At 47.5% G+C, this 15,057-nt stretch overlaps 1 protein-coding gene across 1 annotated transcript in view; it reads left to right on the top strand.

Moving 5' to 3' along the window:
* PPM1D (protein phosphatase, Mg2+/Mn2+ dependent 1D) overlaps window positions 1-15,057 on the top strand; it is a 70,963-nt gene that overhangs the window by 9,178 nt on the left and 46,728 nt on the right. Inside the window, exons 2-3 of the mRNA XM_055002062.1 lie at window positions 7,274-7,502; window positions 13,337-13,461. Of these exons, the coding sequence (XP_054858037.1) occupies window positions 7,274-7,502; window positions 13,337-13,461 (354 nt within the window). The remainder of the gene's footprint in view (window positions 1-7,273; window positions 7,503-13,336; window positions 13,462-15,057) is intronic.

The raw sequence follows: 15,057 nt of genomic DNA, 5'->3' as shown, positions 1-15,057 counted from the left end.
CAATGCAGTTGCATCTGATGAAGAGAGGTGTGGTTCTCGAAAGCTTATGGTACAATACAGTTGCATCTGACAAAGAGAGGTGTAGTTCTCGAAAGCTTATGGTACAATACAGTTGCATCTGACAAAGAGAGGCGTGGTTCTCGAAAGCTTGTGCTGCAGTAAAGTTGGTTAATCTTAAAGGTGCTACTGGGCTCTTTTCTATTCTGCACCAATTGTGTTTCTTATTTTAAGGTTCACTCATCCTGTGCTGAAGAGGCAGAGGGCGTCCTGTTCGGGCCTCTTTCATATGTGCACGCATAAGGCCTAATAGGTATCGAGAGTGTTTGGAAGGATGCAGCGAACCCCTTTATATTTTTATCCCATTAAAATTCAGTTTACAGCTTTTACTTGAGGAGGGGAATGTTGGCTGGCAACGTCCTGCCCTCCTGCCGACCTCCTCAAAGGGGCTGCCTAATGGAGGGGAGCTTGGCTGCGTCTTGCCTCTCTCGTAAGAAACTACCTTGCGCCATGTCAGGCGGACGTCAGGCCATCCGCTCCCCGATAACACTTGGTTGGGTACTGGAAGCTCAACAGGGTTGGCTGGCCGTGTGCACATTCGGTATAGCCTGACTGTTGACGGCAAATGCCCTGAAAACAGAGCAGTTTCCTCTTGAAAGTCTGGTATGAGATGGGGGCAGGTAAAGGGAGGCTGAAATTTAAACAGTAGGCAAGAATTTATGATCTTTGGCATGACAGATCCACGTTCCCCTTTCCCAGTCCCTCAACACCTGCTTGGTACTGCTACCCTTTCTTCCTCTAAAAACACCTTCTGCTTTTGTGTGTGTTTGGGGAGGGGTGGGTGGGTTGCAAATCTTTGATTTAATCCCTTAAAGAATCTGTAGCTGTAGTTCCTTGCCCTCATCCCTTGCCACCCTTGCGACTTATGTCCGCATAGTCATTCCCTCTGTTATCTCCCCTGTTGCCAGCTCCTTTGGGGGCAAGGGATTGCTTTCTTACTTTGATTAACTCTGCAAAGCATCATGTCCATTGGTGGGGCTAAAAAGAAAAATGTAATAATAATAACAATAATATCAATGTGCTTATATACAGCCCTTCTAGACAGATTAGTGCCCTCTTGGAGAGGTGAACAAAATCAATGTTGTTATTATCCCCTCAGTGCAGTTGGGGGGCTGGGGCTGAGAGGAGTGTCTTGCCCAAGTCCACCTGCTGAGCTCATGGCAGTAGTGGGATTTTTTCGAACCAGCAGAGTGCTGATGCACAGTCCAGCCACTTAACCGCTCTGCTACAGCAGCTCAAAACCAGGACTGAGAGGGGTGGCTTGCCCAAGGCCACCTACTGAGCTCCTGGCGGTCGTGGGACTCGAACCACCAGAGTGCTGATTTGCATCCAACCACTTAACAACTCTGCTACAGCATAGTGCACATCTAAAAGAGAGAAGTGGTGGGTGAGGAAGAATATGCTTTTATTGCAGTTGTACGTACTTAGGAGGAAGACTAAGGAGTTCCTGGAAAAGGTGTCCTTTGACAAGGTATGCCAAGGAATTAAGAGAAGCTGCATCATGCAGATGTTTGGGGAAGCTGGTCCAGAAAGGGGGAAGCAGGGGAGAAAAGACAATGCTCTCTGGGGGAGCAGGAGGCTTTTAGATAGCTGTCCCATGAAAACTCACCTTTTCCCTTTCCCTAACAGTCAGTGTCCGTAATGGGGTTTGGTGCTTTACCCTTCTCAGTCAGCGTTCTCATTTCATTTATTGATTTAGAAAGGTAGCATATAATGGCTAAACATCACTGTTTTTCTTTCTACCGCTTGCAGTGTTTGTTCTCTGGACTCCCCCAGCCTTTATTTTTTTTAAGGGAAGTTTTCAGTATTTTCCCATGGTGGGAGGAGATAGCTGTCTTTTAAACTCTCCTCTCCTCTTTCCTTCTCCCCTCTCCCACAATAATTTTAGATGTTTTAGTGTTCCTAGCAGTGAGAACAATAGGAATGGCAGAAAAGGGGTGGGCAAACGAGGAATATTTACGTGAAGGATGAGTGGATTTGGGGAAGGCGTCCCCAGGCTGTAACTACCAGTAGGCTGTATTCTCAGATCTGTTCTGTCTTGTAGAGGATAGTTAAATAACTGATATGTGGAACAACCAGTTAGTGTGATCTTGGCTCTTGTTTCCAGAACGAGCGGCTGAGGTGTAAGGGAGGCAGGGATCTCTGTATTGTGTTTCTTGGCAAGGGGCAGTGGCTACACATTCCTGCTTTTTGGAAATGGACCCAACAATCTGGTAGGATGGAGCAGGGTAGGGGGAAGAGATGAAACAGACCTGCTCTGAGTGCGTGGGCTGTGGGAGGGCATGTGTGATAAAAAAAATTAATAACATATTTAAGGCAGGATGAGTTGATTTTAATCTTGCACAGCGTGGATCTTTTAAAAATAATACGGTCTTCGTGGGTCCACTGATGTGCATCAGATTTGCAAAGCAAGAGTGTCTCATCAGACTTTCTCACAGCACAACAGCCAGTGTGGCATAGTCATTAGAATGTCAGACTAGGGCTGGGAGTGTGTGTGTGTGTGTGTTACATGCTGTCAAGTTGCTTCCGACCTCCGGTGACCTTATGAATGAAAGACCTGGGTTCAAATCCCCACTGAGCTATATGACGTGGGCCAATCATAACCTTTTAGTCCCAACCATTGGGAAACAAAAAATCAGGAGCCAGTTTGGTATAGTGGTTAAGAGTGGCAGGACTCTAATCTGGAGAACCAGGTTTGATTCCCCACTCCTTCGCCTGAAGCCAGCTGGGTGACCTTGGGTCAGTCACAGCTCTTCCAGAGCTCTCTCAGCCCCATCCACCTCACAGGGTGATTGTCGTGAGGATAATAACTGTCCGGGGTCAGCAGCCCAGCCCCCGGACTTGCTGACAGGCAGCGGCAGGGGGCAGCCGGGAGACAACAGTTCAACCGCTCTGTCTGGCAAACAGAGCCAGAACCTGCCTACTCCAGGGGGAAGGGGCGAAAGGCCAAAGCCCCAGAAGGCTGGAGGGAGCAGGGAGAAGCCAGCTAGTCCCACCCCCCGGGGGAAAAGAGGGGGCTAAGCGGGCTAGAGGAAAAGGGGCAAGGCAGGGGGAATAGGGACACAGCAACAGCCCAAACAGAGCCCTTACCTTCCAATGAGGAGAAGCAGCCACTACAGCCCAGAGCCACACCCTGGCTAGAGGACAGCAGCCTGGCTCAGGAGGTGCTAGGAGCCAAGCCCCTCCAGGTGGAGCTGCCACAGGCATTCTGGGGGAGGAGATGGGTAGCCCCGCCCGGCATCAACGAACAGGCAGCACAGAAGCTGGCCAGGGCAGCTCCTCGCAAGCAAGGCCAGGCAGGCTCAGCAGCACAGAAGCCGGCTGGGGCAGCTCCTCATGAGCAAGGCCAAGGAGACCTCAGCCGGGGATGGCTCGCATTCAATCCCACCCTGCCAGCAAGGCAAGGAAGCCAAGAAGGGATTAGTGGTAGGAGGGAAACACCTGAGGGAAGGCACAGCTGGGCCAAGTCAGGAGAGGGAACAAGCCTGGAAGGAGGGCGGGGCGGGGAAAGGAAGCCCTATATAAGGTGGCTAGGAAGAGCTCTGAGGTGGTGGGTGTGAGTGAGGAGTGATGATGTGGAGTGAGAGCAGTAGGATGCAAGGGTGGAGGCTTGGAGGAGAGTTCTGGAAGGAGGAGATGAAGGAGGATGCAGAGGGTAAGCAGGCCAGGTTGAGCAGGCCAGCGAGTGGACTGAGAGGGAGTCTGGGTGATGTATACCGCCTCTCCTTCCACAGAGCAGGGTCCTGCGGAATCCCTGGCCCCCCTGTGACGTCAGGAGCAGACCGCCCAGTGCCATGCCCAGCGGCAGTCGCGGCAAGCCCTGACAATAACAACATACTTTGTAAACCACTCTGAGTGGGTGATTCGTTGTTCTGTTGTTGTGATGATGATGATGATGATGATGATGGAGCTTGTTGGAAGAAAGGGAAAATTTTAAAAAATAATAATTGTAATCAATTTATGTTGGAATATCCCAAGTAGCCACCCTCACGTTAGAACATCAGAAATGTTCAAGGAGGGCTCTTTATTCAGATAGGAGGGTGGTACTGCAGGGAAACGGTTTCAAAGAGATGCATCAGTAAGGGGATAGGGACTTAGACTTTATTGTTGTCGTTGTCGTTGTTGTCATCGTTGTTTTATTACACTTCTAGACTGCCGTCCCCGTTAGACAGGCTCCGGGTGCTATGTGCTGTTTGTCACTGTAAGCATGATCCTACTGGCTAGTCTTTGTTTTTTTTTAATATGTAGGCTTAGAACTGCTTATGCTCTCTCTCTTTCATTGTTTCTTCAGCTCTGAATTGGATTTCTGCCTGCTTAAAATCTTTGCAAATGTGCATGTATTACATGTTTATTGAAATGTTTTTGCAATTGACTGTACTGACTCACCCCATGTGGTCTGTCTTGAGCCTCAGTGAGAAAGGGGGACTGTAAATTATGTAAATAAATTAGAAGGTCCGACATTCTTTACAAGAACCTCAGCAATTGGCAGCTCTCTACCAGAAACTGGCCAGTTGACTGCAGATCAAACACTCCTCTCCAACTACAAAGTTCCTTGCATGTGGAAAACTAGATTGCATGGAGAAGGATTCTAGCACGGCTTTCTGCTTCATATGCTAGCTTTCCATCTACAGGGAGAAGCATTCCATCAGGTGAGGCCCCCCCCTTACAAACAGAAAAGCTCAATCTAGGGTTTGCTTTTAACCACTTGGAAAAGATTTATGGAACAGTGCCTGGGGAGGGCGCAGTTTGGGCTGGGAGCTCTTTGGAGGTGTGATGGCACTCTGGGACTTCCGTTTCTCTTAAATTATATCATACACCATAGAGTTTGCCCCCTGAACTGTAATCTGGAGATGTTGACATTCCAGTAGAACTTGAGGCTGCACATTAAGGTTGGTAACCCGAGACTAGCCACAGGTTTACCACCTCAGTAAGGTTGAAATTAGAGGTAGTCAACACCTGTTGGTTAACACCTGTTATCCATGCTGAACGATGACACATCAGACCAATTTGCTTGGCACCCAGAATGGCTTCTCCTCCCAAGTGACTGGGATGAGCCCCTGAGGTGCTGGCAACACGCTGAGGCTGGCAGCACGGGAGAAGACGACGGGCATGGGCCCGTCATCCCCTCCCACAGCTGTGCGACTGCCAGTCAGGTGTGAGCTGAGCCCCTGCGGGGCTGGCAGAGCTGCCGAGGCTTGGCTTGCTCCCAGTGCATCTGGTGCAAGACTACCTTTGTCTGTCTCCCCCCCCCTTCCTATTTTGCTTGCTTCACCAGCCTACAACTTCTCCGGGGGACAGTGCAAGCACTCCAGCACTCAAGATGGAAAAGTCTATAAATGATCTGGCAAATTAGATTTGCGAGACGGTTTTTGACTTTTCCAGCTCGGGATTAGACCGGTGATAGTCACGCAGTGGCTCAGGAGCTGCATGCGGCTCTTCTGAGCACTGTTGCCCGGTGTGGCCCATGTTCTTTCCTACTGGGTAGACTGGGCCGTTGTTGCTTGGTGCTCCTCCGGAAGCCGCCGAAGCGTCTCAGCGTTGCTGCTGCTCAGAGGGAAACAGGTGGTTGGGGTGTGCTCAGGGGAGGCGCAGCAGGTTGCTTGGCGCCTTGTTCAGGCTTGCCAGGATACTTTTGTGTCTGCAGAAGCGCAGCTGTCTAGCGAGGTGTTTTCCTGGAGGGCGGAGTTTTTTTAAAATATACAGAGCTGCCTTGTGCCAAAATCAGAGCACTAGGCTGCTGCTGTAGAGAAAGGATTTTCCCATGAGCTGCTGACTGGGAGCCTTTAGCTTGACCCTGGGACCTCTTGCGCCTCCTGCGTGTGCTTTTTCACTTAGCCGCTTCATTTACACCCTCCCCTTTCTCCCCAGTGGAGAACCAGAGCAGCTTACATTGTTCTCTCCTCTATTTTTAACTCACAATAACAACCCTGCATGGAGGTAGCTCAAGATGAGTAGCCGTGTTAGTCTGTTTGTAGCAGTAGAAAAGAGCAAGAGTCCAGTAGCACCTAGAAGACTAACAGAGTTTTGTGGTGCAGTAAGAGCTTTTGTGAGTCACAGCTCGCTTCTTAAGACTAACAAAATTTGTGGGAGGGTTGGAGCTTTTGGGAGTCACCGCTCACTTCTTCAAATATCTGAAGAAGTGAGCTGTGACTCACGAAAGCTCCAACCTTACCACAAATTTTGTTAGTCTAATAGGTGCAACTGGACTCTTGCTCTTTTCTACAACAACCCTGTGAGGTAGGTTACACTGAGAGTGTGTAACTGGCCCAAAGGCACCCTGCAAACCTCTGTGGCAGTGTGGGTGTTAGAACTGGGGCCCCTCAGATCCCATCTTGACTCTAACCATTGCATTTCACCTGTCTTTGACGAGACTGTTTCTTGATGTGGGGAACAGCATTTTTTTCCTCCCCCAGCAGTCTTGCCTACCTTGATCCCCTGGTACTTAAGGAATGCCGTTGCCCAGCAATGTCACCTTTCTCTCCCCTGTTTCTTGGCAGCACCAGAGTAGCACTTTTTGGTTCTTGACTTTTTGTTGGGAAGTGCTTTGTTATAAGAATTCATGACCAAAACAAGTTTGACTGCAAAGCGAATGTAAGCTTTTCCAGACTGCTTATTTCCTTCATGGTGGGCAGGATCAAAGATGATCTTTCCCATCTTTTCTTCAAAACGATTTCAATATACCCAATATAAGTAATGATAATTGAAAATATCTCTTCCCCCAGGCCCAAGTGTGACCGAATACTAACTGGTTCTGAGGAGGGTTGGGCAGTTTATTGGAAAAGGAGTGGCCGTTGTTGGTTCATCAGTGTGGAACAACCGTGATTCTTGGCATGGGTCAAGATGTATAAATGGGGTGGCTTAACATTAGAAAAAACAGAGCTGTTCAGCATTACTTAGAGAAAGTGTAGATTTGACATGATACGAATATTTATTTTGGAGAAACCCGGAAACCTTTTCATTTAGATTGTTTTTGTTATTGTTTTCTGTAGTGTGTATGTTTTTGTATGTAGATCAGTTTTTTTTTGTTTTATTAGTATATGTGTAATTGTAGTTTTTTAGATTTGTTTTTAATGATATAAAACTTTTAATAAAAAAGATGTATAGATGGGGTGGCAAGGGGAGTGGTTATTTATTACCAGCCTTACTTACCAGCTGTGCATTGGGTCTATGACGAAAGAGGTTCTCTTGCTCAAATTCATTTCCTTCCCCTTTGCAGCAGAATGGCCGAAGACCATGACAGGCCTTCCTAGTACATCTGGGACGACTGCCAGCGTGGTGATAATCCGGGGGTCGAAGATGTACGTGGCTCATGTTGGCGACTCGGGAGTGGTGCTTGGAGTCCAAGATGACCCCAAAGATGACTTCATCCGGGCTGTCGAGGTGACGCAGGATCACAAACCTGAGCTGCCAAAGGAGAGGCAGCGAATCGAAGGGCTTGGGGGCAGGTAATTGTCTTCCTGTCTCTTTCATGGGCAGAATTGCTTTTTGTATGCTGGATGAGGCCTGTCGGCCAAGCTGTGAGTGAATTCTGATTTTAAGCAGTTGATAATGGAAACTCAGAATTCTGGACGTGGCACCCGAGGACACATCCTGAGATGATTGAATAAACTCCTGGAGTTCGATCCCCGTGGTGTGCTTGGATCCAGGTTATGTTCTTACAGCCGTGTCATGTCATAAGGCAAGCTCTGCTGGATCAGACCAAAGGCTTTCGTAGCCCCGCATTTTTTGGTCCAGAGAAGCAGGGCGTGAAGGCAGCAGCTCTTCCCTGATATATGTCCCCAGCATGCAGCACTCAGAAGTAGACTACCTCTAAACATGGAAGTTCTCATTATTAATGCTTAAGAAGAATATGACAGGCCCACCAATTTCTTGCATCACATTTGCACCTATGCTGACCGTGGCTGAAACCAAGGGTTGAAGCAAGGTTTGCAAACCTGGATTGGGGTGCGGGGAGGACCTGGTTAGCTGTAGTTAGGGTTGGTGCAGATACAGCCCCAATACGGCTTAAATGTAGGCATGTAGATAGCCAGTGTGGTGTCGTGGTTATGGTGTCAGGCTAGGAACTGGCAGGCCGAGGTTCCAGTCCCTGCTCTGACATGAAGCTTACTGGATGCTCTTGGGCTGCCACAGTCTCTCCACCTATCCTACCTCGCAGGGTGGTTTGGAGGACAGAATGGAGAACAGAAGCACCCCTGAACGCCTGGAAGGCAGGGAAGATTAAAAATGCAGCAGGTAGCGAAATAGGAGCTTTCCCCAAAATTTTGGTGTTTTCTGATGCTGGTTGTGTTCCACATTTTTAGATTAGCTTTTGTACCAACATCCTGAGTATTTCAGTTCTCCCCTTCCCCTTCCATTTCAAGTTTCTGGTCCTTAGGAGATGAGATTGGAAATGTATGAAGTTGTGATGGCATCTAGAATGTCAGGCGGACACTTAAGTGGGGTGGTGGTAGTAGATTGGTGGGGTGACTGGCTAAAGCGATTCTCGTAGAAGCCAAAGTCTTCATTATGGGCCAGAGCCAAGGTGTAGTCAGCAGTTTATTTATTTAAAGCATTTCTGTGCTGCCTTTCCATCCAAACAGGGTCCCCAAGGCAGCAGACATCCAACCATAAAAACATTTCAAACCTTAAAACGGTGTTTTTATATATAGTCTTGAAAACAATAAAATAAATTAAAATAAAATAAAAACAACTGAGCAGGAGAGCTAATAAGAGTTACGGGGGAATGCCAAATAAAGCAAAAAAGTTTTCCCATCCTGTTGGAAGACGATAGAAGGAGACAGGCAAATAAAGGATGGAGCGCTTGATGAGGGGTATCGATAATTGCAGCAGTGAATTAGTGGATCAGTCTGGTTTCTGGATGGAAACGGAATTTGACATTTCCTTAAAATTCACATTTCTAGTTTTTATGGATGGAGCGATAGCATTGAAAATCAGTGGCCATGTGAAATTTCACAAGGAGCAGGGCTTTTTTTCAGCAGGAATGCGGTGGAACAGAGTTCTGGCACCTCTTGAAAATGGTCACATGGCCAGTGGCCCCGCCCCCTGATCTCCAGACAGGGGAGTTTAGATTGCCCTTCGCGCAGCGGCATGGAGGGCAATCTAAACTCCCCTCTGTCTGGAGATCAGGGGGTGGGCCCACTCGCCATGTGACCATTTTCGCCACGGGTGATTTAAACTTTAAAAAACTCCCCCCTTGTTCCAGCTGACCCAAAATGATGGCATTGTGCGGTCCTGAGTTCCACCATCTCTTTTCCCAGAAAAAAAGCCCTGCCAACGAGTGATGTTAAGTGTTATTCTCAGGGAGGTCTGGAAAAAACTTCTCGCATTCCTAGAATCTGGGATTTAGCTGGCCCTTCTTGGGGTTCAGTTCTTTAACCCTGTAGCCCAAATCCAGCTATTCTCAGTCTTCTAGCGCTTGCCAAACTGTGAAATGTGGGGATTTTTTTTTCTTTTGCGGAGGTCTGGAAACCTGCCCTGCAAAACTGAAACACATGTAAACACTTTTACTTTGCAATTACAGTTATGGAAATTATTTAGTATTTACAGTGAGTGTTAGTGATTAATCCAGTCACCCTTGTAATACCAACCTGGCAAGTGAAATTAATCTGATTACTAGCATGTTGCAGGCTGCTAGTGTGTAACTGAGAGTGCGTAGTGCGCCTCTAGCAGAGGTAACAGTTGCACCTGGGGCTTCTTAAAGAGGATGCTCCGAATTCACAGGAGGGGCCGATGGTGGAGTTCCTGGTCATCGGGTCTTGGTGCAGACAGAGATGTGAAAGTTTCCTTCTTGAGGTCATCTTCTGCCCAATAGCTGACGGTGTTGTTCTTGCCGGCTTTCTTCCTTGGGCGGGGGGAATACAAAGAGCCGGTGAGTGTGCGGGTCACCTGACTCACTGCTGTGGCAAAACGCGATGTTTGGGGCTTAGGAGCCCGGTCTGCAGGCCATGAACCCCATCCTCTTTCATCCTTCAACTCTGCACCTGCTAGACAGGCCTCCTTCCCTCTCTGTCTTTTCAAGCATTTGGGAAGCTGCAGCGCCCACGAGGCTTTCTTGCCAAAATCACCCTCACCAAACTGCTGCTCTCTTCAGATAGCAGAGCATGGAACAGATGGAGGCACAGCTGTCTGCTCCTTCGGGGCTGGCAGATGTCAGTCGATGGCTCTCCTCTTCAGTGGGCATGAGACGTTTGGTTTTCTGGGTTGGCTGCAGAACGCCAAAACGGACTTGTAATTTGATCCCAGGAATTTAACAGATACAAAACATTTGTACGGTTGCCATAAAGGATATTATCCATAAATGTACACCGGAGGAGGCAGTGTTTAGCGTTTTGTATGGTTGTGTGGTTGTATGGTACAGTGTGTTAATCTAATATAGCTGATTATCAAGCTGTTGAAGACAGGATGAATTTGATTTAAATCAAATTGATATAAATCACGAGTCAGTAAGACTAGATTTAAATCATGGTTTTCTGCATAAAGACTCCTCACACTTAGCTTCTTGTGCAGATCTATTCCACTCCCAACAATCTTCTATTCATTGAATTTTTTGAAACTTAGCACTTAAGAGGTAAGGGGGTTGGTTCTGTGTACAAAGATTTGCAAAGGAACAGGAGGATTAAGGTCATTTTCTCAACTCTGTATGTTTATTTTATAACCTTTTTGCTGTGAAGAAGAGGCATGTGATCTCTGCTGTGCAGGCACAAATTCACAGTTTTGAGAACTGTAAAACCAAGCATCAGTGATCGTATCTTCTAGATGGAAAAATTTCCCAATAATCTTACAGAAACCTCTGGAAGAGCATGGCGTTGTGAGTGGATTAATGGAATTCATTGACCCAAAAAATTAAACATTGCATGAATATACAGTCACATGCAACATAATTAAAAACTACTCCTTATTTCCTGATGAATAGCCTTTGGACTATAATGTATCTTAAACAGAAAACTATCTTTAGGTAGATTTTTCCTCAAAAAACATTTTATTAAAACATCCCATTTAAATTTTCAAAGTCTGATTTTTATTTTTATTTTTTTTAAAAATGATTTTTATCCACCCTGATTGAAGATTTCATAAAAATGGAATCTTGTGGCTCTTTAAAAATGGGTTTCTTTGTGGCATGTAGCATGACCCCTCCCTGACCTGGGTGGGCCAGGCTAACTTGGGGCCAAACTACAAGTGACGAATGACACAGGTTGGACACTTGTCAGCTTCCCTCAAGTTTTGGCGGGAAATGTAGGCAGCTTGACGGAATGTTAGACAAGTGACAGTTGAAAAGTCCATTGGACAGCAGTCGGAGAGCCAAGCTGCAAGACCAGGATGCCTACATTTCCCGTCAAAACTTGAGGGAAGCTGACAAGTGTCCAGCCTGTGTCATTCGTCACTTGTAGTTTGGCCCTTGAACTCATTCAATCTTGGAAGGTAAACAGGATCAACCTCAGTTAGTACTTGGATGGGAGAGGAAGGAAGTCTAGGGTTGCTATGCAGAGGCAGGCAATGGCAAACCACCTCTGTTCGTCTCTCGTCTTGAAAACCACAAATCAGCTATGACTTGACAGCAAAAAAAAAAGTATGACCTTGGTTGGCACTTCATGCATCTTATGAAGTGGACTCCAGTGCATGAATGCCCCTGCTACAAAACCTGTAGGTTTTTAGGTGCTGCAAGACTTCCTTCCATTTTGCTTTTGAAACGCCTCTGTGGAATTTGTGCTTGAGAGAGCCCCGATGATTCTGAAAAGTGGTCATCTACTCCAGTGACCTCTTTCCCCATGGTGGTCAGGGAGGTACCCTACAACACTTGGAAGCAGGTTGCAGAGGCTAAGCACACCTCCCCCCTCAGCATTATTGCCTGTCACCATCTGCTATTTAATGGTAAACTGCCTATGAATATGGAATTTCCATTGAGCCATCATAGTGGTGGTGGATAGTGCTCTGAAGTCATAGCTGACTTATGATGACCCCTGGTGGGGTTTTCATAGCAAGAGACTAACGTAGGTGGCTTACCATTGCCTGCCTCTGCAACCCTAGTCTTCCTTGGAGGTCTCCCATCCAATTACTAACCAAGGCTGACTCTGCTTAGCTTCTGAGAGCTGACAAAATCAGGCTCACCTGGGCTATCCAGGTCAGGGTGTAGTAGTGATCAGTTTATCTCAGTAGAGTTTCATTTCTGTCCCATTCACCATACAACTCCTTTTGCTTCCCCCCTCCCCACCAAAATATTAATTGCTAGCTGGCATTCTCTGTATGCGTACACGAGGGAGTTTCTCTTCCTCCATCCTCTTGGTACTCACATCTGTCTTGCTGCTTAGCATCTGAGAGCAGGTGTTAAAATGCTTAAAGGTGTGGCTCTTCTTCTTGAATGACCCATCCCCTTTGCCTCAGGACAGATGAGGGCTGTCCCATTGTCTCTTTCCTGTCTTTCTCTTTAAAATTCTATCCCCCAGAAACCCCCAGAGACCCTGGCTATAGTCAGTCTTTCCGTTAAAAAATAGTCAAGAGTTCAGTAGCACCTTTAAGACTAACCAACTTTATTGTAGCATAAGCTTTCGAGAACCACAGCTCTCTTCGTCAGAGGCATCTGACGAAGAGAGCTGTGGTTCTCAAAAGCTTATGCTACAATAAAGTTGCTTACTCTTAAAGGTGCTGCTGGACTCTTGAGTATTTTAAAAAATAAGTTTCTCGGAAAACCAGATCGCCTGCCCAGTGCGTTTTGCGGGTTTTCTGTACTAATTGTGGCATTCATGCAGCTCTAGGAAGGCGGGGAGGCTGCAGCTATTTAGACGCTGAGGCCACCTCCTGTTCCCAAACTATTGGAAATTTTGCTCAGTGCCCAGTTGCCACTGTGCTTCGGGGTCTCATTAAGTATATATGTATTAATTTATGCCCTATCTTCATTCCCAGTGGGGATGCAGAGTGGCTTACATTGTTCTCTTTGTCCCCATTTTATCCTCGCAACAACCCTGAGAGGTAGGCCAGGCTGAGTGTGTTTGACTGGCCGAAAGTCACCCAGCCAAGCTTCCATGGCAGAGAGAGGTTTCAAACCTGGCCGTCCCAAACTCTGTTCCAACTCTTTACCCACTACACCATACTGGCTCTCTGGTAATTACACACTTTTAAGCTTGCTTTCATGCAGTCTTGAAGCTATGTTCTGTTTTTTTGCAATTAAGAGTAGGATACCCAGGGTTTTACAGTCTTGCAGTTCATGGAAATAGCTTTTAACTGACTTGTTTTGTTTTCTCTACTTTTTCCCACTCCTGTGATTCCCCCCCCCTCATACTTTTAGTGTGATCAACAAATCCGGTGTGAACCGTGTCGTGTGGAAGAGGCCTCGTCTGACCCACAACGGTCCTGTGCGGCGGAGCACAGTCATTGATCAGATCCCGTTCTTGGCGGTGGCTCGTGCCCTGGGTAAGCAGTGACTGGACAAACACTGGAGGAAGTCTAACTGAGAGTCTCTCTACATGAGTCATCTGACATGTGAAGAACACGTGTTGGGAGATGCAGTGCTAGCTGGGAAGGGTAGTTTAAAAAAACAGAGCCAGCGGCTCTGCTATACACTGGCTTTGCTATACACTGAAGCTGTGTGCAGGGGCTGTGAAAGGCCGGAAGGGAAACTTCAGCCCATTATAACCTCTCCAGATCCAAGCCCGGCTCTGGAAGGCAGCTCCAGCCTATTTCAATTCCTCTTTGCCCTCTGGTTGCAGTCCCAGGCAGTTTTAGACTGGAGAGGTGAAATTGACAAAGCCTTTGGGGAGGTGAAGATGAAATTAACAACCTCTGAGGAACGATCTCCGCCACCTCTGTCTTTTTAAACTGTGCTTCCCGGTTAACATTGCATCTCCCTACACTTGACGAACACATGCTGAGGTGTCTCATGTAGAGAGACTGAGCGACTAGCGCCATGACGTAGTTATCTTTTAGGGTAGCAAAACAGCAGTCCTGCATAGGCTTACTTGGTACTAAGAATTTTGGAAGAAAATGGAATAGGGTGCATTGAGAGATGTCATCAGGATGGGGGGGGGAAGTGCTTCCTTCCCTTCATGACCCAGCCATTGAAGACCAAGGGAGCACCCCATCCTAGCTTTTGAGTTTTTTGTCATTCTAAAGCAGTGGCGCTCAGTCTGCGCTTGCAGAGAGCCACATATACAATTACCATCAACCGAAAGAGCCATATTTACTTCCATCTCTGGCATGAGGCCTGTACCTCAGGGAACCAACTGCCAGCCACAAGGCCCACTGCGCAAGGGCCTTGGACAATTTCCTGAAACATCAAGCAGGTGCCCCATTGGGGAATGGTGCTCAGAAGAGACACTGGTAGTTCCCAAGCCGCTGAGTGAGTCTCCCTGTTCTAAAATGTGACTGAATGGCAGGGACTATTTCTTATTTCTATAATTCCCCGCACATACGCTCAGGGCTTTTTTTCTGGGAAAAGAGGTGGTGGAACTCAGTGGGTTGCCAGCACATGGGGCAACTCTTGGTGGGAGGTGGTGCCCCTGGTACCACATGTGTGCGTGCAAAGTGCACGCATGCTCCCAGGGCCAATGATGTCGCTTTGGGTCAGCTGGAACAAGGGGGGAGTTTTTAAAAGTTTAAATCGTCCTTGGTGAAAATGGTCCCATGGCTGGTGGCCCCGCCCCATGATCTCCAGACAGAGGGGAGTTTAGATTGCCCTCCGCGCCACTGAGTTCCACCACCTCTTTTCCCAGAAAAAAAGCCCTGACTGGGACCATTTTCAAGAGGCGCCGGCACTCCGTTCCACCACGTTCCAGCTGAAAAAAGCCCTGTCTTACTGCAGCACTGTATCTGTTATAACTAAGGTTGGAGCACATGTACAAGAAGAGTTTGTAAACTGTAAGGGCCCTCAGAGGATAGAGTGCATCTGTGCACAGGAGGGCACATGGAACCCCTGTTGTGGCACCTGCAGAGCTGAGGAATGGGAGGGTTTTTATCATCACTGCAGTCTTGGAGAGGCTTAGATGTGAATGGCGGCTATTCCCATACCTG

Source organism: Eublepharis macularius, chromosome 17 (genome assembly GCF_028583425.1).
Source record: "Eublepharis macularius isolate TG4126 chromosome 17, MPM_Emac_v1.0, whole genome shotgun sequence".
In the NCBI taxonomy this organism is placed as follows: domain Eukaryota; kingdom Metazoa; phylum Chordata; class Lepidosauria; order Squamata; family Eublepharidae; genus Eublepharis; species Eublepharis macularius.
Note: the sequence above shows the minus strand (reverse complement) of the source record. Positions and strands in the feature narration are given on the sequence as shown.